Source organism: Heliangelus exortis, chromosome 2 (assembly GCF_036169615.1).
Source record: "Heliangelus exortis chromosome 2, bHelExo1.hap1, whole genome shotgun sequence".
Taxonomy (NCBI): Eukaryota; Metazoa; Chordata; class Aves; order Apodiformes; family Trochilidae; genus Heliangelus; species Heliangelus exortis.
Genome location: NC_092423.1, coordinates 52,196,172 through 52,217,623, shown reverse-complemented (window position 1 = coordinate 52,217,623; position 21,452 = coordinate 52,196,172). Strand labels below are relative to the sequence as shown.

The 21,452-nt window shown below is 37.6% G+C and overlaps 1 protein-coding gene across 12 annotated transcripts in view; it reads right to left on the bottom strand.

Moving 5' to 3' along the window:
* SUGCT (succinyl-CoA:glutarate-CoA transferase) overlaps window positions 1-21,452 on the bottom strand; it is a 330,712-nt gene that overhangs the window by 199,427 nt on the left and 109,833 nt on the right. For 8 of the 12 annotated variants that reach the window (XR_011724318.1, XM_071736165.1, XM_071736169.1 and 5 more), the window contains 2 exons: window positions 15,489-15,560; window positions 9,723-9,820 (listed from right to left, as the gene is read on the bottom strand). Coding sequence is in view for 11 of the 12 variants with exons in the window: in XM_071736165.1 (XP_071592266.1) it covers window positions 9,723-9,820; window positions 15,489-15,560 (170 nt within the window). In the remaining variant the exon portion in view is untranslated. The remainder of the gene's footprint in view (window positions 1-9,722; window positions 9,821-15,488; window positions 15,561-21,452) is intronic. The other 4 variants (XM_071736172.1, XM_071736176.1, XM_071736167.1 and 1 more) reach the window with 2 other exon arrangements.

Genomic DNA, 21,452 nt, shown 5'->3' with positions numbered 1-21,452 from the left:
TACTTTTACATTACAGAAAAAAACACTAGTGATGGTGACAAGTTACAGATATATTAAGTATATGGCATAGGTATGGATCCAGGCTTCACAGCTAATGTAGTTCTTCCTGTGCAGAACTTCTTCCCCAAGCTTTGAGGTAATGAATCCTGATACACTCCTGAGTTTAAAAAACCCAAACTACTTCTGTATTTAAGGGATGCTCTGTAGTCTTTTCAATGGGATTGTCAATTATCTGTATCTGCATAATCAGTATGCTACTTCCTGATGTCATAGGTAATCTGAATAATTTTCAAGAAATACCTTCTTCTCTAGTAACATTATTACTGGTGACTCATTATACAGTGAAAGGAGTGCTTGTTTTGCAAAATTCCTATTGGGTGTAAAAATTTCTGAAATTTTAGCTTCTGCTTACATTTTTCCTTCCTATGTTAGAGAGAAAAAATATTACCCCAAATTTGTAGAATATAAGTGATATTCTGTTTAAAAAAAAAAAATACTTGTTTTGATATACCTAACAATTGTCTTTCTTTTTTATTTATTGGTGGTCAGAAAGAATTCCTAAAAGATTTAAACTCAAAGATATTAAAAAAACTCATTCTATCACCCTCAAAGGAGACAAGCAGCACTGTCTCTTGAAACTGAAACTCCTGACCTAAATCTGATGTAGAATAGCTCCCTTTATTTGTGGTAAAAAGAGGCTGTTGACAGCATTTTGTTAAGCAAATGATTTAAAAACAAAAAGAACATCACCACTGCCAATGCAGGCCAATTATTCAGATTTTGAGAACAACATGCAATGATCTGGTTCATTCATTTGTATTTTAAATATTGAAATATATGTTGTACAGCATTAAGGTAGAAATATTACTTCAAAATCAATAAAAGAGAGAGGATAAAAAGTGCCTGAGTTTACTTCTTTGATGTTAGTGGCATAAACTTTGAATTTTTAAACTTTTTTTGCTAACCTGTATGCACCATTCCTTTCATCTAAATTTAATTTTTAATAGCACTAACACAAATAAATACAATAAGCTTTCCTTATGGCAAAGGGTTGATGTTTAGGTTGTTCCATATCAGTTGATATCATGCTCAGCACTTCATATCAAGTAAAGCCCTTGAAAAAAAAGCTTCTAAGAGAAGTAAAAGACCAAAATTTTCTCCTGAAAACACAAAGTTTTATTAGCAGAAATTTACAAAGCCAGGTCAATCTTATCCTTATCAATTCTTGTTTAAAAAAAAAAAAACAAAAATACAAAAACCAACCAAACAAAAAAATCTCAGAAACAATTATATTTCCATATTGTCTGTTATCAATATCCTTCTTAGTAAATCTTTTCTTTTCCTTAACTGAAAAATTTATTGTCATCAGCTGTTTTTCAGAGGGGAAAAAAAAGTAATTTTTGTATACTTATATATAAACAGTATCCCTGATGGAAACATGTACAAGGCTAAACTATTGTCCATCTTCCAACCTTAAGCTATTAAAAAATCATCCAACACTGTACAGCATCTGAACCCTGAAGCATGACACTAGCAATCTGTCCATGGAGCCTCAAGACACTCAGTGACTGCAGGAGAGCTCAACCATGTGACTCACACTACAGATTTATATATTTCCAGATGAGCTCCTTTTCCCTCTGAAATGCTCCATCTGCTGTAGATATAATCAGATAAATGTCATTTAAATTATCTCCAAGCTATCTGTAGAATAATTTTAAATCTGCCTCTTACCTTTCTACAGTTATTACCAGCTCAAAACAATTAATTTTGTACTGTTCTAGTCTGTGGTATGAGGCTTGAATGCAGGTTCTTCCTGAGAACACTTCTGAAAAAAAGCATATGCACCCTAACAGAGAGAAAACCCATTGCAAGGACCTTAACTGTGAAGCCTTGTTAAAGTCTAGTTCACTAAAAGAGTTGTCTCCATGTCTTCTTTGTGTTTTAAGGAATACTCTAAGCTGCCTTTGCACTGAATTGCACAGCACTCATGAAGACACTGAAGTCACAGTGAGGCATTAGATTATGAAACATTTAAAGATATTTCATGCTTAAAAATATTAAAAGAATACAAAGTGTAGCATGAGCTGAACTAATTAAAATGTTATTTCATGGAAATAAATCCTGAACTTGTAAATCCAGCAGGATAATAAAAATTATAAAGTTGAACTTTACACTCAGTGAAATAATTAAAAAAAAAACTTTATGGTACAACCTAAGAAATAGCCTCCAAAAGTCAAAAAATTGAATATAAAATAAGGGCTTGAATATAAATAAGGGCTTACATCTTACTTCCTCATACAAACCAGAAGTGAAGTGTTCTTCTTAAAAAGCAAGATCTAAATCCCCTTCTGTTTTTTACCAAATTCTAATTTTAAGAAGGGAGAATGGATCATTAATTGCAAAAAGAGAGCATCTGCTTGACTAGCAGAAGTTGGATGCAATGGCTTTAATGAGTAAGTGTGTTTTAAAAGAACTCAGTAATATTTCTCAACCTGTTAATTAGCAATGTAAACTTCATTTCCTTTTTAGCAAATATTCTGTCTTTCAATAAAACGATTCCTAAAGCATGAATTAATTAACTTTGTGTGAATTCTTTGCATATATTCCTTCAATCATTGCCCCATCCTATGAGGATGGGTTTCTGAGATGGATAAAACCATTAAATTCCATACAAGTTTAGAACTCAGTTTAGTGCCGGGTCCTGCACTTTGGCCACAACAACCCCATGGGGAGCTCCAGGCTGGGCACAGAGTGGTTGGAGAGCAGCCAGGCAGAAAGGGACCTGGGAGTCTGGATTGACAGGAAGCTGAACATGAGCCAGCAGTGTGCCCAGGTAGCCAAGAAGGCCAATGGCATCCTGGCCTGTATCAGGAACAGCGTGGCCAGCAAGTCCAGGGAAGTGATTCTGCCCCTGTACTCAGCCCTGGTGAGGCCACACCTCAAGTACTGTGTCCAGTTCTGGGCCCCTCAGTTCAGGAAGGAGATTGAGGTCCTGGAGCAGGTCCAAAGGAGGGCAACTAGGCTGGTGAAGGGACTCGAGCACAGATCCTATGAGGAGAGGCTGAGGGAGCTGGGGCTGTTCAGCCTGGAGAAGAGGAGGCTCAGAGGAGACATCGTCGCTCTCTACAACTCCCTGAAAGGAGGGGGTAGCCAGGGGGGGGTTGGTCTCTTTTCCCAGGCAACTCTCAGCAAGACAAGAGGGCACGGTCTCAAGTTGTGCCGGGGGAGGTTTAGGTTGGATATTAGAAAGAATTTCTTTACTGAGAGGGTGATCAGACATTGGAATGGGCTGCCCCGGGAAGTGGTGGATTCTCCGTCCCTGGAGATATTTAAAAAGAGACTGGATGTGGCACTCAGTGCCATGGTCTGGTAACTGCAGCGATAGTGGATCAAGGGTTTGACTTGATGATCTCTGAGGTCCCTTCCAACCCAGCCAATTCTATGATTCTATGAACTATTGAAGAAAAACATTGCTCTTTTCTATAGGAAGATTACAGCAATTATTTTAAAGAAGTTATTTGGACAGCTACCAAATGCAGAGGGAACAGCAACATCTAGGATTAGTAATACTTTTTATATGCAGTCAAATAACAAAAACATTCTCTGTTCTTGATAAAGTCTACAATCGCCTGTTTGTGCTTTGTAGCACAACCAAAGTTTGCATTACATTTTTTGCATTTGTTCCATCAATCGTCTATTTACTTTCAAATATCTAGAATATTTCCTCTCTTCACTACTACTAATCACCTCTTTAATGGTAGTTAACTCAGTAAAACAGTTTGTACAGTTTCTTTCTGTAGCATCTATTGAAGACAATATGTGAAATGTCAGAGAAAAAATTATTTGTAAAATTCAAATAATGTGTCACTATACCTTAGTGTACAGTAAATATACAATTAGAGCTTTGAAAATACAGTTGCATGTACTACATAGTCTGTAGTCATCTCTGTGTTAGCAGTTAGCTAGTCCCCTCTTCATTACTGATTAATCACTTGGTAAACCACAATAGACCCTTAAAATCTTTGGAATCAACTTGATTGTACTGACATGTTTTGCTTATGGATATGCCAACTGCTTTAAAAGATGTCACATATAATAGATGGTAAGTGGTAGCTACTTGAAGTACAGTGCAGTTACTTTTAGGTACCAGAAATCTACCACAAAACTTAAGTTTCTGCATAATTACCAGTTTAATACAGCTGCTAAAGAACTTTCACCTTTATGTGCAGAATTTGTGCTAGAGCTGAACTGAGAGTCATGTTCCATAATGAAGTTTTGCATACTGTTTTAAAACCATATACTATTTTCAAAGAATAGCATACCAGAGAGGAGGAAATATGCCCACATTATAAAAATGTGCTTCTTTTGGCTCCTGAGTAGTAAAATCCAGCATGTTTCAGAACTACTTCTTTTTAGGTTCAGATAGCATTAGACTATGCACATTATAAATATACTCCATTCCCAAGCCTTCCAACCTTTTTTTTCAATTACACAAAAGGACTGTAACTTCTTCAATTGTGGCAAAGGAAGTGTGATTTAACTGAAAATTAGCTAGGTAAACATACATCATTAAAAGCACAGGGAGAATAATGGAAAACTATTTCAATTTTGTTGCTGTTCTTTTAACTACTCAAAGGGTGTAAAGAGCTAACAATGTTCAGGTCAAAAAGCTCATTAAAAATTAAAAGATCTCCCTTGATTTTAGTAGCCTTGTAGCTAGTAATGTATGTCATTGGAAAGATAGAAAGTTACTTTTCAGCAAAGGTTTGAACTTCACATTTCTGAATTAAAATGCATAGAAGTTTATTAAGTGGTGAGAAAAGAACACATAAAATACACATTACCTTACACAATCCAAAAATCAGATGCTTGAGGCATTTTGGATCCCTTTCAGTTGCACACAGAGAAGTTAATGTAAAACTAATAACACTTTGAAACATTTTAAAACAAACTGTGGGAGTTTGGTAGCTGATCCCTACACAGCTCAGCTACCAATGGCACTGATGGTGAGGCAGATGATTAGGGAAAGTAAACCTCATCAGCTGTGCCACCTTGAAGTTACCTTTCATACTTCAGGCACCTGTCTTGCTGAAGCAATAAACAACCAAATGCTCATTCCTGTAACATTATCAACAGCAACTTTAGGCTGACAGGCTCTTGATTTAGAACAAGAAATAGTGGGGATAAGGACATTAACAGAGGCTGGGTGTCTCAAAAAGTGTGAATTTAGCAGTGCTCCTCATCAGACAAATTAAGTATTTTACAATACAACCTCCCCTTTAGGTGCCCTCCTCTTCTGTTACTACGTGGAAACAATTTAGCAAATGCCTCATTAGCTGAGGATCGGGGTCCTCTGCTTCCTTCCAGCTCATTCTTTTCCCCCTCACACATGCAGCACATACACAACATGCAGCCATGGAGCACAGTCAAGAATAAGCAGTTTTAAATGTAAGTGCTAGAAATAGAAGTTCCACTCTGAATTGTTTCCAGCCCTCACACTCCTGACTTTAAGTCTAAGGGAATTTAGCTATAGCTGCAAGAGCACTAATGATGATGAATTTATGTGTTGTTCGTTATATGAGCTGCTTCACTTTAAAGGCTGATAGAGTGCTTGCTATTGCCCTTCCTTCTACACTGATACAGCTCCACACACTCTGTCCCATTTACAGGTTATTTTCATGGAGCACCTTGGATTACATATTTAGCTGCCCTACTGTAAAATGTGTCCTCATTACTGAGGTGCAGGGGAGAATTAACATTCAACACCTTCAAAGAAGATCAAGAGAATGAGCCCCCTTCCTCAAAACAGCATTTCTTAAAACAGAACATGTATGCACACAAGCACATATGTAGGTATATATACACTCATATAAAATAATCCACACTGTGTGTGTGGTACTATTCTGTTCCAGAGAAAGCAAAGGTGAAAGCAGAAGGGAGGTAGAGGAGAACAGAGCAACAATTAAAATTGTTTTTTGTGGATAAATGTACATCTAACTCACAAACCAGAGTTTTGCACTGAAAACACAAAACACAGAGCGTTCTGTAGTCTGTCAGTTCTCACATGAGCTTGGGATCTCGGGGGCCTCTGTAGTAGCCATTGAACCTGACCTCCACCCAGGTAGGGTCAGTTTAAATTTGATTCATGTGAGACACCTCAGAAACGATGGCATTCAGAGGCAATTTGCTTTTGTGAGAGTTCTTCTTTGTTGTTATTCGGGAAAAATGTCACCTAAGAGAAGATACAGAGGGCACCGAAAACTCCTTTTTTGTAAAGCAAACATTGTAGATGTGCAGATGTCATCAGTGGGAGAAGAAAGAGAAAATAAGAAGCTGGGAGACCTGTAGGAAGTGGAAGAAGATGACTGAGACAGGGAAAAAAAGGACATAGAAGAAAGAGGACTGGGGATGGGAAAGGAATATCACCACCAATAGTAAAATAAGTATAAAATATCTTGTGGGCCCATATTCTCCTTCCCTGTGAATATCCTATGACCCAGTGGCCCTTGCAGCATCAAACTCATTTCCCCATAGAAGACAGAACTGAAAATCTCCCTCCCTCTCAATATGCCTGGCCTTAGTTTCTGTAATTCCCTCCTCTTGCCCCAGTGTGAGGTCTAGGTCTTTCGGAAGCATCATACCACTCCAGAGTGGTCTGCTTTCCAGCCCCTTTTAATTGAGTTCGGACAATCTGTGTGGATATGTGTATTCATCCACCCCTGCCTGCTCTCCCCTTCTCTCTTTCATCTGTATTCTAATGAGTTGAGACGTTGTAAGCAGACAGCAGGTTAGGATGAAGACCTAAGGGCAGATGTGCTTCACTCTTCGTTTCTGTCGGGGAAGAGAGAGAATGAGATTTCTGATGAGAGGGGATGATTCATTTCTGAAATCAATGGAGCAATTCACACCTCAGAGCTGTTGTTTCAAGCTACATTTATGTCTCCAACCATATTCACCTCCATCTTGTATTCTCACTCAGCTCAGGACACTCCACTGTGATGAATAGGTAATTTCACACCTTTCTGAAAAGTCTGCTGTTTAAAGGTCAATTTCTTCTAAGTACTATATAATCCCTGTGCTTATCTAACTGCCTTGAAACCTGGTACCACTACTCCAGGTGGTGAGTAGGATTATTGGTCTAAATTAGAGGTCATTTGAGTCAAGAATTCCCAAGACAGAGTTTTTTTAAAAACATAGCATTCCTTAACATTGACCGATTGTACCAATGTTTCCTTTGTGCACACATCTAGAATAAAACTGTGGCCAGTCTCCATTGCTTAACATTTATCCTAGCAAATTAAAAGCATCAACTGTCTCCTTGGTATTCAGAGTTCAGATGTTTTTAAAAATTTCAGCTCCACACATGTAGCAAATTAAATGCTCAAGACTTCAGGGAGTTCCTGACCCTTTGAGTAGGTCTGAACTTCTCCTTCTATGCCTAAAAATCACCTGGGAAATCCTTAGAATCCTTCCTGCACTTACCGAGTGTTCAGAAGTTAAACTTGAACTGCAGTCAGTTCATTTTGAAAATTAAGAAAAAGAAGGGGTAAAAAGGTAAGTCTGGAAACAGTTCATTAGAGATAGGAGGAAGGAGACAGATTACGTAGGTCAATAGAAACCTACTCTAGGCTCTGGTGGCTAAATAAGATTGTAACAGCATCAACATCTTGGGAAAAAAAGGTGTGTGTATATGTACTGTGGAACAGCAGTGATACATAAAAGCAACAGCAGAGTACCAGGTACCTGCCAGAAAAATGGTGCTTAGGAGACCATTGATTTAGTGGAACAGGAAGGATACATAAACTTAAAATGGCAGCAAAAGAGGTTGAGGGAAAAGGAGTTAAACACTACTGTATGTTTCTTCCCATGTGCTTTTAGTCACTGTAATTACTGTTGAGATGTTGAGACACAGACATATTTGTGAATCTTTTCACTGGCCTTATCAGTAGTGACAGCCTCAAAGGATTCTGTTACAGAACTACAATTCCCATTTATGTTTCCAAGCATGTACAGAAAAGAAGGCACATTTAGGAATCACCAGATTCTTATACATAGGTGCAATTTTTTACTGGCTTTTTACTGCTCTGCCTGGCACACCAAACAAATTTGCTGACTTTTTCCATTGCAACATCACTGGAAAAAAGCAACCTGCCTGGCATAGCAACAAAATTAGGCATGGATGAATGGCCTGACTAAATCCTTAAGGGCTTCCGTGGTCTTTTTGCTTCCTACCACACAAAGGAGGGTCTCATCTCCACAAAAATGGCTGTAGTAGAACCCATGTTAAGAAAATCACAACTCCTCCAAGCTGTTCCAGCTCATGTCTGCACAAATTCATTGTGAGGTGAATAGCAGCACATAGTGAGTGAATAAGAGGGTCTGCAAGTGTTTCTTTCCAACTAATGCACCTTAGGTTTATATTTTCCATCTGCTGGAAGCTGCAATACTATCAAGGAATCACTGATTTAATTAAGGTATTTTTCAGTTAAGTTCTGCCATTACTATTTTGTCATTTCCCTTCATTTCTCAAGGGCTGACATTTTTCAGCACTGAGAAACTGTTCATTCAATTCTCTAAGTAACCTGAAAAATGAGCCACATATAATTTTACAAACAACTGTGCATTAGTGAATAAAAGCAAAGTTACCAAGGAATGTGTATGGAAACATATTTGACCTCCATTAGAATGCTAAAGGTGCAAATGCAACAGAAAAAGGCAAAATCACTGTATCTACAGTCTTTAAGGAAAGGAGATTCTGGTTCTGAATACCCAATAATGTGTGGTGTTTGGAGTAGAGGGAGGAGTATGCTACTGATACTCTTTTCCCAGATGGAATGAAAAAACAAACAAACAAACAAACAAACAAACAAAAAAAGGTGGCCTGAATTATAATGTTATAATGTTGTGGATGGCTCACAAAGGTCAAATGTCAAAACAATAGTGTGACTTTTCTTGAATCATTGACAACAGCAGATTTACTGCCTCCTGCTCATCCTCCAAAGTATGAAGTGTTGTTGAAACCACCTTTGGGTAGCTTTACATAGAATTTTTTTTTCTTATGTAACTTAAACTTGTCATCCTCTCCATCAAACAGAAGAGCACTCCAAAGAAATAAGGCCTTCTCAAACAGAATGAGGACAAAACATAAGCTATTTTCATGTCTCAAATATAGGGTTCCTGAGCTTCCTCTTAAATAATTTTTAACTAAACTATTTTATGTTTCCCATGTAGAGTACCAAGCATATTTCATTTGATTTCAAAAGGACAGAGAGAATTTGGGTCACAGAGTACCACAATACAGAACCAGCATTGAGGGAGTAGCATCAAGTGGAACTCCCTTGGATACAGCAACTCTCAGTGAAAACTTTCAGTCACAGCAAAAGCAAACAGTGCTCCAAACATTTTATGTCCAGGAGTTACATTCATCCAGAAAAGCAGAGAGCACTGGTTGTTCCACTAAAATTCAAGTTAATGATAAAAAAATAAGTTTAAATGGTTTCTGGAAACTTAAATCTGTGGTCTGGCTTCTTGCTAGAACACACAATAGTCTGTGTGCAAAAGGCAGAATATTTAACATCAGTAAGTGTTCTCAGATCTATTTTTTTAGAAAAAAAAAAAAGTATCTAAAAAGATTAAAACGAAATTTTCACATGATGAAAGCTTCCCGTACAGGAATATTTGCATTAACAGATTAAATGTCACGTCTTTTTTAATTAACTTACCGGGTTGACAATATGTCAATAAGTTCTTTTCTGTTCTGGACTCTGAGTGTATTAGTTTTGTATCTGGCATCCCTACTAACTTCAGGCACATTCAGGATCTAAGTTAAAAAAAAGGAGAGTAAGAAATGTGCTTGGCAGAAGATTCTTGTATAGCTAAGGAAATTGACCAACAATATAAGATAGCATTCCAAAAATCCTTATTTCTCATTAATCATTTAATATAGATTAGGAACTTAAGAAAAGATAATGCCTCCTGGATAATGTTATATAATGTGTGAAAAAAGACAGAAATTCTACTGAAGATACAAATCTTAGTGGATAGTTTTCAGTATCTAGGAGAAATTCTTATTGTAGACATTTGTAAATTATTACCCTGAAGTTGGAGAGTTACATGGAATTATCCTGCATTAAGTCATATGTCACAGAATAAGAAATACGATTGTACTTCATAAACTATACTGAGAAAAGCTACATCTATGAATATTTCTTTCCACTTCAGTAATTTATGTCAAAAAGAAAAAAAAAAAAAAATTAAAAGGTGTTTTTCTATTGAAATGTCACAGTAATTCTTCATGAGATCTTCCAAAAGAATTAATAAAGAAAATCAGTGGTATAACCTCCAAGAAAGAAGAAATGTATCTTGTATGCATAACTCCCACCTGGCACATTAGAAATTTAGCCATCATGAAAAGACAATGTGAAGTATACTATAAAGGAAATTAAATGAGGAGAATGAGTCTTAGAGATTTGTATAGACATTTAGGACATTGAGTGGCTGTGTGGACAATCAATACTTATATAGTTTATCTATTCTGCCACAATGTATTTATATAGAACACAAATAAACAGAATGAGTTGTGATTTCCAAATTTAATAGAAAATATCCCAATAACATCAGCTATAGAGGATGTCAGAATACAAGCTTACAAAGAAAGACTGGTGGACTGCTCACTGAATAAGGAACTTGTTGGATGGTCACATACGGAGGGTTGTGGTCAACAGCTCGATATCCAAATGGAGATCAGGGAAAAGTGATGTCCCTCAGGGGTCTGTATTGGCAGCAGTGATGTTTAATATCTTAATTAATGATTTACAGTGGGACTGAATCCACTCTTAGCAAAGCTGCAGGTAATACTAAGATGAGTGGTGTGGTTGACACACCCAAGAAATACCATTCAGAGAGACCTAGACAAGCTCAAGAAGAGGGTGCGCGGTCCTCCACATGGGGGGGACAATCAGCAGTATTAATACAGGTTGAGGAATGAAGGTGTTGAGAGTCATACTGCAGAGGAGGACTTGGGGATATTGGTAGATGAGAAGCTCAGCATGATCCAGCATGTGCATTTGCAGCCTAGAAAGCCAACCATATCCTGGGCTGAATCAAAAGAAGTGTGGCCAACAGGTTGAGGGAGGTTATTCTGCTCCTCTACTCCACTCTGGTGACACCCCATCTAGAGAATTGTGTCCAATCTTTGAGTCCTCAGCACAGGAAAGACATGGACATAGGAGAGCCACCGGAGGGCAACAAAAATGATGACAAGGTTGGAGCATCTCTTCTATAAAGAAGGGCTGAGAAAGTTGGAATCATTCAGCCTGGAGAAGAGAAGGCTCCAGAGAGACCTTATAGCTGCCTTTTAATACTTAAAAGGGGTCTATAAGAAAGATAGGGACAAACATTTTAGTAGGGCCTGAAGTCACAGGAAAAAGTCATGACGGTTTAAACCAAAAGGGGGTAGATTTAGACTAGTAAAAAATAACTTTTTGCAAATAAAGAAACCTTTTGCAATGAGGCCAAACACTGTAACAGGTTGCCCAGAGAGGCAGTAGAAGCTCCATCCCTGGAGCATTCAAGGTCAAATTGATCAGGCCTCTGAGCAATTTAATCTAGTTGAAGATGTCCAGGCTTATTGCAGGGGGGTTGGTCTAGATTACCTTTGAAGGTCTCTTCCAACCTGAACCATTTTATAATTCTATGTATTCATCATCTCTTTTTACTCACTAACACACACTCAGGATCAATGTTACTTACACTGAGTCTTATAATAATTCTAAAAATGCTACCTATTTTTACAGAGGCATTTCCAAGACAGCTTACAAAAAACTAGCCCTGGCTCAAAGCTGAAGTCCCAATAGCCCATCATCCTATTTCTTCCTCTGGCTGAGTACTGATGAAGAGCTTAAAAATGGGGCTAGAATATGATACTTTCTTAATATTCATCCAAACTTCAGCCTTCTTTAGATAGGGCATTTCTGAGCTGAAAGTGGATTTAGCAGTCCTCAATGGATTTTTATTTTATTGACAAATTCTGTCACTCTTGAATCCATATGTCTATGTACTACCACATGAAAGTGATACATAGATTACTGCCCACCTGTCCAATGTTTGCCTCAGACCTAAAATTCTAATTCCTAATACCTAATTCTAATTCCTGCCTAAAATTCTAATTCCTCCAAAATTTATTCAGACCAAGGGGATTATCATTTAATGACCCCTCACTTTGCTAAAGTGAATAAGGATATGGCTTCCTTTCCAAGCGAAAAGCTGTTCATTACTTAAAAACCTCAGGAAAAAAAATTATTTCAATAGATATTTAGAGATACAAAAAACAGAAAGTCACCTTTGATGGAGTTGTCACTTAGAGGGAGAAAGCTAAGCATGGAAACCAAGTTATTCTAGGACAATGACCATATTAATTAACTTTTCTGCAGATTGTTACCTGCAAGGTAATAAATAATCTTGCATCTTCCATCAACACTTAATTTACCCTGTATTTTCTTTTCCTTCTGTGTTTACACAATCTAATTTATGAAAATCCTATTATAATCCAGTGTTAGAAAATGTTATTATTATCTGCAAGTTTAACAATAAGATTGGTAGCCCTTTAAAATGATTGCCCCTTTTTAATACTTCTATTTTGGAGTTACAAACCATTGCATTAGAGAAAAAAAATCATGCAACATTGTTCAAATATATGATAGTGAATACTTACTTATAAGAGCTTAAAAAAAAAAGCAATTAATCAGAAAACTATGGTTCCACTTGATGAGTTATATGAAGAATGATCATATGGAGTTGCTCATTCTACTGTTTTAATTAATGTTACTGACTTCTGCTTTAACTAAGTGTCCATCTGTTGAAAAGCTGCCTATGTATGTTCTTCTCAAATTTTGTGACTAACAAATGCACATTTGAGAAATTATTAATTAATGTGCCAGTCATCTTTCTTATAACACTACCAGTGTTATTTTATTTATTCTGCAGTGACCACTTGGAATAAAACTGCTGTTCCCTGTATACAGACCTCCCTTGAGATCTAAGATGCACATTCAGAGTGTACACTCCCTGCCTTTTGTCCCCCAGCACTAGCAATCCTGCTTGTATTCTCCTTTGCTGTACAAAAAACCTCAATCTTCTGAAGGCTCTTGCTTGGTATTACTTAGACAAAAGCAACCATGCATTAGGATATGGTTTTGTAACACTTGATCACTATAAAACACACTTCAGCCAGCAGCATTACAGAGTTTTTCTTCAGTTATCCAAATCCCCATACAAGTTACAGTTGTCATTCATTTTGAAAATATCACAGTGAACTATTCCATTTTTTTTCCTTTCTGCTTGCCTGAAGTAGAATGTTTTCAATTGTTTACAGCTTGAGCCAGCTGTTACATCTCTAGAGTACGTGTCTTCAGGGCAACAGCTTGCATGCAGCCTGTATTCTTAGCACCAGCTCATCTCAGAAAGGTTCTCTAATATCAGTTCCAATATTTGAATTAGTGGTCTCTGTATTTACTAAAGGTTCATTAGGGTGTTGCAGGCCTTCCTGTAATAAAGTCCCCTTCCTTTATTGGCTCTCCCATTTCATGGTTTTTTAAGTTCCAAAATACCTTCAACTTAGCACAGAGAATAACTCCAAAGGGTCTCACAGCATTCCACTGACTTCCAATCACTCTATTTCTGGGCAACTTAATGGCCCAAATCTATGCCCACAATAAATCAATAAGGGTAAAAATACCATTCTTTTAAAATCAAATATGATAACTCCTTTATAGAAAAATATAACCATTGCCCAAAACTTGAACTATTTTTTCTGGTTTTTAATCCCTTTGAAATGCAAGCAGTCATCATTTTTCCATGTTCTGTACCTCCTACACTCAGATCTAGAAATACAAAATCACCTTTATAAGGATGAAACAAAAAAACACCAGCATGCAGACTAGGGCCAATATCTATCTGACTCAATTTCAGTCATACAGATTCTGAGGTAACACCAATCGAAGTAACATTGCCTCATTTTCTGGCATATTTTTTACTCCTTACTGTTACAGAGGGAGGATGTAGCAACAAGTCACAAAATCTCAGCTGCACCCTGAAGTGAGGTGCATGATGTGATTTTTTAGTGCCTTCTCACACCACTGAATTAGAACTTATTGAGCCAGATCTTCAGCTCTGCCTTACTCAAGAATGGCAGAAATACCAGCATTGGTACCTAATTCTTCAGGTGATAAAGCACTAAGAAAACACTCACAGCTTTGTCATGAGACTTTCTGCAAAGACAATGAGGCTTTGATAAAAGTCAGTTGTGCAGGTAGGCACTTATTCACTCATTAACGTTTAAGATTATCATGATTGGACACCTGTATTGAAGAAAAACCACTGAGAAAATTCTGAAGAGCTTAACTTGCTTCCTATTGATAGAGACAATTCAAGCAAATGAAACCAAGAGCCTTCATATAGCAAGGTGGGGACACATACACCAAACTGCAGCAACAGAGAATCAGAACTGCCCTGTCTTCTTACTACAAATTCCATGCAGTAGTTGTGAACATTCAAGGAAATGTGAATTGGCTGACATGAACAAGCAGAAGAAAATAATTCTCAGTTTCCTGAGGCCACCAACTAATTTAGTGTGATTAACTTGGGCTAAGTGTCTAAGTTCCCAGAGAAAAAAAATAATTGCAGGAAAAAAGTAGAATTCTCGTTTTTTAAAATGCTGTCTAATGCTATATGCAACGCTTGTCTTGTCCCAGCTTAAGGGTTACTGGGGTCTTCTCTTTGGAATGTTGCTACACTTTAAGAAAAATCATTTCCCTACAACCACTCCTTCTCTTTTAAAATATATTCATTGTTCAGGGAAAAGCAATTCCAAGTGTTTAAAAGGACAGAAAAAGAGTACATGAAAAATCAAAAACTATTTTACAACTTTGAGGACTACCCTCTGTGAAAACAGAATTGCCAGACTTCTGATCCTTGCATTCAAAACAATGAAGATACCAGATTTTTAATTCAGAAGGCACTGCACCACTTCAAAGTCAGCCCACAGTCCTGTAAATTTATTTTTGAAAGTCCACAGAAAAGACTACACACTTTCCTTTGCTTTGTTAATAGCTGTGCCTATCATATATTTTATAGAGAAACAGTATTATATTTCTTCCTGCAGGCACCAGTATGACTTCTGTGGCATTCACCATTCCAGAACTGGTAAATTGTTAGCTTGTTCATTTTTTACCTAATTAGCTGTGCAGCTGCACAGACTTCTACAAGGGATTCAGCACTCACAGGTCTGAAAATTGGGGTGTTCTGAATACAGGGGTAAAGAGCAGAACCTGTATCATTCCCCTAAAATACCAGCCAGAACCCCAGGGTTAGAATTTTTATTCAATAGCTATTTTAAAAAGAAAGGGGGAATTAAGAAGTAATCAGTGATTATTTTTGTAGTCAGAATGGAAACTACTACACATTTCTATACAGTTGCCTAACATCATTACCTTGCACACAGTGACAAACTGCTTATCATTTCCAGCTCCCACCACAAAGTAGCCATCCATGGTCTTAAAAGCCTGGAAGAATAAAGATAGGTGATAAGCTGTAACTATGCTATAAAATATTAGCACATCTTTTAAGTGAAAACTTTGTACATAATGAACAAATTACTCCCTTCAACATTTCAGTTCAGATCCAGTCTCTAGTTCTATAAAAGTGCCTGCAACTCATCCATAAGGATGGGTGCAGACCTCTCGATTTTTCTAGAGTTAAGAAGTTACCTTCGTTAATAGTTTATTTGCTAAAATGTGTCTCAAGGCATCCTGAAACTTTTCAAATGTGTCCCACGCTCACAGGGACTGAGAAAGATTTACCACAATAACACTTGCCAGGAGTTACTTATTTGGCATCACTTTTAGCCTGACAAACAGCAGACAGCTGCACAGAGGTGTCACTGATCCTGACCAACTTTTCAAAAGAAAAATAAAATTGCCAAATAGAAGTGACTAACGAGGAACTCTTGTGGGGACAAAAAGGGTAGGCGGCATCTTTCCAGCTCTTCAGATGGAGATTAAGCTCTCTCCTTGATCAGTTTTCTCAAATCTGACCTCCTGGCAGAAAATGTGACTTCTTTTCCAGCTTTCAAGTTTTTTTTCTTTTGACTTATTTACAGTGGCCTTACTGAAAATTTTAATGGTGAACAGACATTACACTGGATAGAATATAACTGCTTTCATTTCAGTCTAAATCATATCCACTTAGATTTTCACTGGAAGAAAGAAAATCTGTATTCGGCATCATCCTCAATTTTTACCATTGTGTGAGGGCATCTAAAATTAGATAATGGAAACAGATTTGCCTTTTTTCCACATCTCTCCCTTTCTTATACAGGGTGTAAAACTGCAGTTTCACCTAGTTTCGCATAGTCAGTCATATGTGTTACAACCACAAGGTTTGCAAGGATTTGGGAAAAATTCTTCCACTTGATTTGACTCCAGTGTAAGAAGCTAGCACAGGGTGATGCACTAGTGGCCTTTTGGAGACCGAAATTCATCTTCCATTCTTTGAAATCTCTTTTCCAATGCATTATCATGTCCTGATCTAAGGGTGTGAATTCTTAATATAAATTTTGGTAAAATAACACATATATAACTCCTGTTGTGAGAACACCTTCATAAAAAAAAAAAGTCTCCTCATACCATCATAGCTTATCTTTCTTTACAAATGGGAATATGCTTTTTCAGCTTGCTTCATTCAGTTACAACTATATCCATAGTAAGTCTCTTTTACCACCTGGCATAGTCAAAGTTTTAAAACTGTATGTGGAAAACTATGTCCATTGAAATGCAACTAACTCTACATCACAGTTAGGACATCACTTGTTTGCTTTCACTGTGTTTCATTTCCTGGTAAATAGTATTGGTCAGTGATAAAGTTTATCAATTTATTATGCTTCAGTCTAGGTTTCTTAGCAAGCAAAGGCAAAATTCATCAAACATTGACTTGTCCCCAGTACAGAAAAAGTCTAGAAGCATGCATTGTATAAATGAACTGTATACACTGAGGAAAGCAATGAGCAGACAAATAAAGACAGAAAAGAGAACAGATAAGAAAGTTGCATAGGAATGCATAAACATTTTTTTTTTTAGATATATCTGTTCATGCAGACTTCTGTCTAAAACTATCATGACAGAGCCTGGTCTAAGAGCATGCAAGTCATCTCCCCCCATAGAAAAGAAAGGCTTTTAGTAGGCACAGTTACAAACTCAAACTGTCAGTATAAATTTACTACATTAAGTTAAAAGCAAGGCCCGTTTTCTGAACACCCTGTCCAAACCCTGACCTGTCTTTGCTCAAAATGCTCTCAATTCTAAAACCAGCCACACACCTTTCACATGAATTACTGGGTAAACACTGCAGGTATCTTTGTGCATATGTAACAGAACATAGTTTTTATTGGTACAACCACCTACTACTTCCAGTAAACACAAACTAGAAAATCTTTTAAACTTCTAGTCTTGTTGCCTGCTACAGATTGCAAAGCCCACAGCATACATTGTAAGTACTCATATACAGATTCCTTTCCTCTGCATTCCAAACTACATTTAAATTGGTAGCACGGGCAAATCTTAAGGAGTTTACTACCTATCATCAACTTCTTCTGAGACTTGAATCTCTGTAAGAAGACTGCAGTCACACAATAGCTGCAAACCACTATGAAACATGTATCTGTACCCGTGGGCTGCCCATGCAGCAGCGGAAGTCACTCTAAATTTAAGGGTCTGGCTATTAGCATTTGTGCTTCAATTGCTTTGCGGAATGTGTGGGAAAACTGATTATTCTTAATTGGATTGTATGTCTAAAAAGCTAAAACAGCAATCATGTCACCCTTACACAACAAAAATGATATCATAATAAATGCAGCAATGTCTTTTTCCATGGAGCTTAACTCAAATGTCTTTGGCTGCTATTTTAAGCTTCCCATTACAAAACAGCTGATTATTTGCCAGTCATTGCTGCTGATAAAGCAGAAACTTTCAAATGTTATTTACATAATATTGATGCCAACATTTAAGGGTGATAACAATGGTTTCATTCATCACCCATAAATGTACGCATATTACAGGTTACCACAGGTTACAGTCTGGTCACACAGAGCTTTGCAATCTTATTATACAAAGGAGAGTAAGGGCAAAGTGCAGACAGATTTTAATGAGATTTTGTTTTGATAAACTGCTGTCCATCACATCTAATCATTTCACATTAGTGCAATAAAAGGCATAACACACACAAGGCAGAAGTCTTTCTTCCCTTCCCCTTTTTCTGATGAATGAGGCCTTCTGATAAGATTCTTAAGAGCATGTGCATGATTTAACCTGCTACTCCCATGGGGTACCTTGACCACTAGGACATCACTTGGCGAAGACAAGAACAAAAAATGGCAAAAATTTAGTCCCCATCTTATTCAGAGAAACACAGAGTCAGATTGTGTAGCATCCAAAGGCATATTTTTGCAGCACGGTGTAAAAAGCCTGGAGGTTTCCAGGGTAATCTGTAAATTGACACTCAACAAAATATAGTACATTACCTCAAAGTATGCATGTTCAAAGCCAGATCTCAAGGGGCAGCCTGCATGCACCAGCACCTCACACTGACTAATGGATATTACAGGACTTCGTTAGTACACAACACTTTTCCAAATTTGATCCTAGAACACTGCATACCTGAGATATTTTGTGTACTGAAACATTTTAACTTCCCCAAACACATAGAATATAAAATTTATCCACCTTTAGAAATGCTCTCAGTGGATTACAAGTACTCTCCAAAAATGCTATCTAGGCACAAAAATGCAGGCCAAACTTAACCTTAGTTTATTATCAGAGTGAACAAAGACCTCCTGAGATAATGTGAGGCCAAACTAGCCAGTGTTTGCACTGTTCTATGTTGACAGCCTTTAAAAATTTGCCAGCTTTTATAATGTTAATGAAAGACTGTCGATCTCTTGTATTTATTGCCTGCTTTATGAATTTTAAGCCTATATATGCTATGGTAATCATCAACTGTACATAAACATCTTTGCATATGTTTCCATTTGCATGTTGATTCAAAAAAAAAAAAAACAAAAAAACCAAAAAAAAACTTTAAAATGTAAGGGACTAATTAAAAGATATGCCAATTCCAATAAAATGATCAAAAGCCCAGGCCAGTTTTCAGTATTTGAATCTAAAACACAGAAATCAAAATAACCAGAACATCTGCTCTTGCTTATGGTGATAATTTACTCCTCTCCATCAGGTATTTATTCACATTCATAAGACCTCCTTGAGCTCCATTCCACTCCTCCAGGATAAGCAGTCCCAGCTCTCTCATCTTCTCCTCATATGAGAGATGCTTCATGCCAATAATTATTTTCATATCCCTTCCCTGGACCTGCTCCTGTATGAGTACACCCTTGTTCTACAAACCCCAGAAGTGGACCCAGCTCTGGACCCATAACGAAATACACCAGTTATTTTCCTCACCAGTGCAGAGCAGAGGGATCACCTCCTTCAGCCTGCTAGCAGCATTCCCCCCAGAAAAAGACTAGCATGTCCTCTTTGTCATAGGGGCACACTGCTGGCTCACGTTTAATTTTTTTGTCCATCAAGAACTCCAAGTTCTTTTTTCCAAAGCTACTTTCTAGTCAGTCAGCCTCCAGCTTGTAATGATGCACGAGTTTATTCCCCAGCATGAGCAGGACTTCCTCTTTCCCTTTCTTGTATTTCAATAAGTTCCTCTTGGCCCATTTCTCCTGTCTGTCAAGGTCCCTTGGGATGGGAGTACAGCCACCTGGTGCCTCAGGCAGTGCCTCAGTTTTCCCAGTTTTGTATGTTCTGCAGACTTGCTGAGGGTACATTCCACCCATCATCCAGGTCACCAATGACTGCACTGGCCCAGTGTACCCCTGGCAATTCCGCTAGTGACTGGCCTCCAACTGGGCTTCATGCCACTGATCACAACCCTCTGAGCAAGCCAGGTCAGCTACTTTTTATTCCACCTCAAAAATCTAAACCTAAATCAGTACTACTGAGAAAGGACATAGCGAGGGCACTTCATGGTAGTCTCAACAGCTATTGGCAGATCAACTCCAGCACACACTGAAATACAACCCTACAGCCAGGAACATTAGCAGGCAGTTTCCCAGCCAAGGGACTGTCAAGGTCAAATGCAAAGGGTGCAAGTGTCATCCAGGCAGAAACTAGATGTTAGCTCTTCAGAGATTTCTCAGGAAGAGAAGTTTGAAAGCCAAACAATATTTGGAGAGACCAATATAACAAAGTATTGTGTATTTGAAATTGGAGTATTATTTCATATCTAGGAAAGATTAAGAGATTTCATTATCTGAACAAGTTACTGATTATTTTAAGTACCAGTTACAGTATTGTCCCCTTTACTGATAATGGCTGTTAGTGGGCAAAATACTTGAAAGTTTTCAGGCCTCTCCCTGGAGGAAGATTTACATGACATCAGGCACAGTAAAAGGGGTATATTACTCATCTTTATGAGTTTTCTTATCTGATGTTCTATGTGAAAAACACTTCGGAATTGTAAAGACACATGCTTTTCACTGGAAATAGTTGATGCTAGATAGCCTCAGATTTTAAGTATCTTGAAAGACAGCACTGCTTTTTGATTCTTAAAGTTGAATAGTAGCATCTCAAAGCATCCAGTGATGGATCATGAGGGGAACAGCTGAGAGCTTGAGGATCGTCACCATGTATTGGGTAATTCTGGAGCAGAGCTTAAAGGACAGTATTCATAATTTTTGAATGCCTTCTAACTGCTGTTGGTTTTACAGCTCAACCAGCTGATTGCTCCAGTTGGCGTGATGAAGCAGCTTGCTTCAGATTTTTAAAAGATGTCATCCTTCTGTAATGGCTACAAACAGTAAGGTACATGTTTGTCAGCACAACAGGGAGAACACACCTCTGAGCTCCTTCCCAAGACTAGCATAGGATCAAGCAGCTTTGTTAGAAGACTGAGCAAATCTTTGTGAGCAGCCAGGGACACTGCAGAACAAAGATACCTGCTTGAGAAGTCTGTAAACATAAACCAAGAAAAGGCTAAACTAGTATATTCATAACATATTGCTGACTTTTTTTAAAAGAGATAACTTTTATATGCGTCTTCTTCTCTGCCCTCCATCTTCCTATTTACAGCACTCTGCTCACTTACAACCACTGAATAATTACTCAGTAGAACTCAGTAAAACTCGTGACTATACCAAGGTCTCTCTTTCTGTGCTTTAAGTATTTGTTTTGTATTAATGGGTGTGGTCAAAAAGATGGTCTCTTGAAGTCATAGAAAAATGTTACTTTTAATTTACTACATAACTTGTCTTCAATTACACTTTGAAGATTCCAGCCTGATATTTGATTCAATGCAAAGGTCATTTAAGGACAAGCATTCTCTAGTCTTAATGTAGA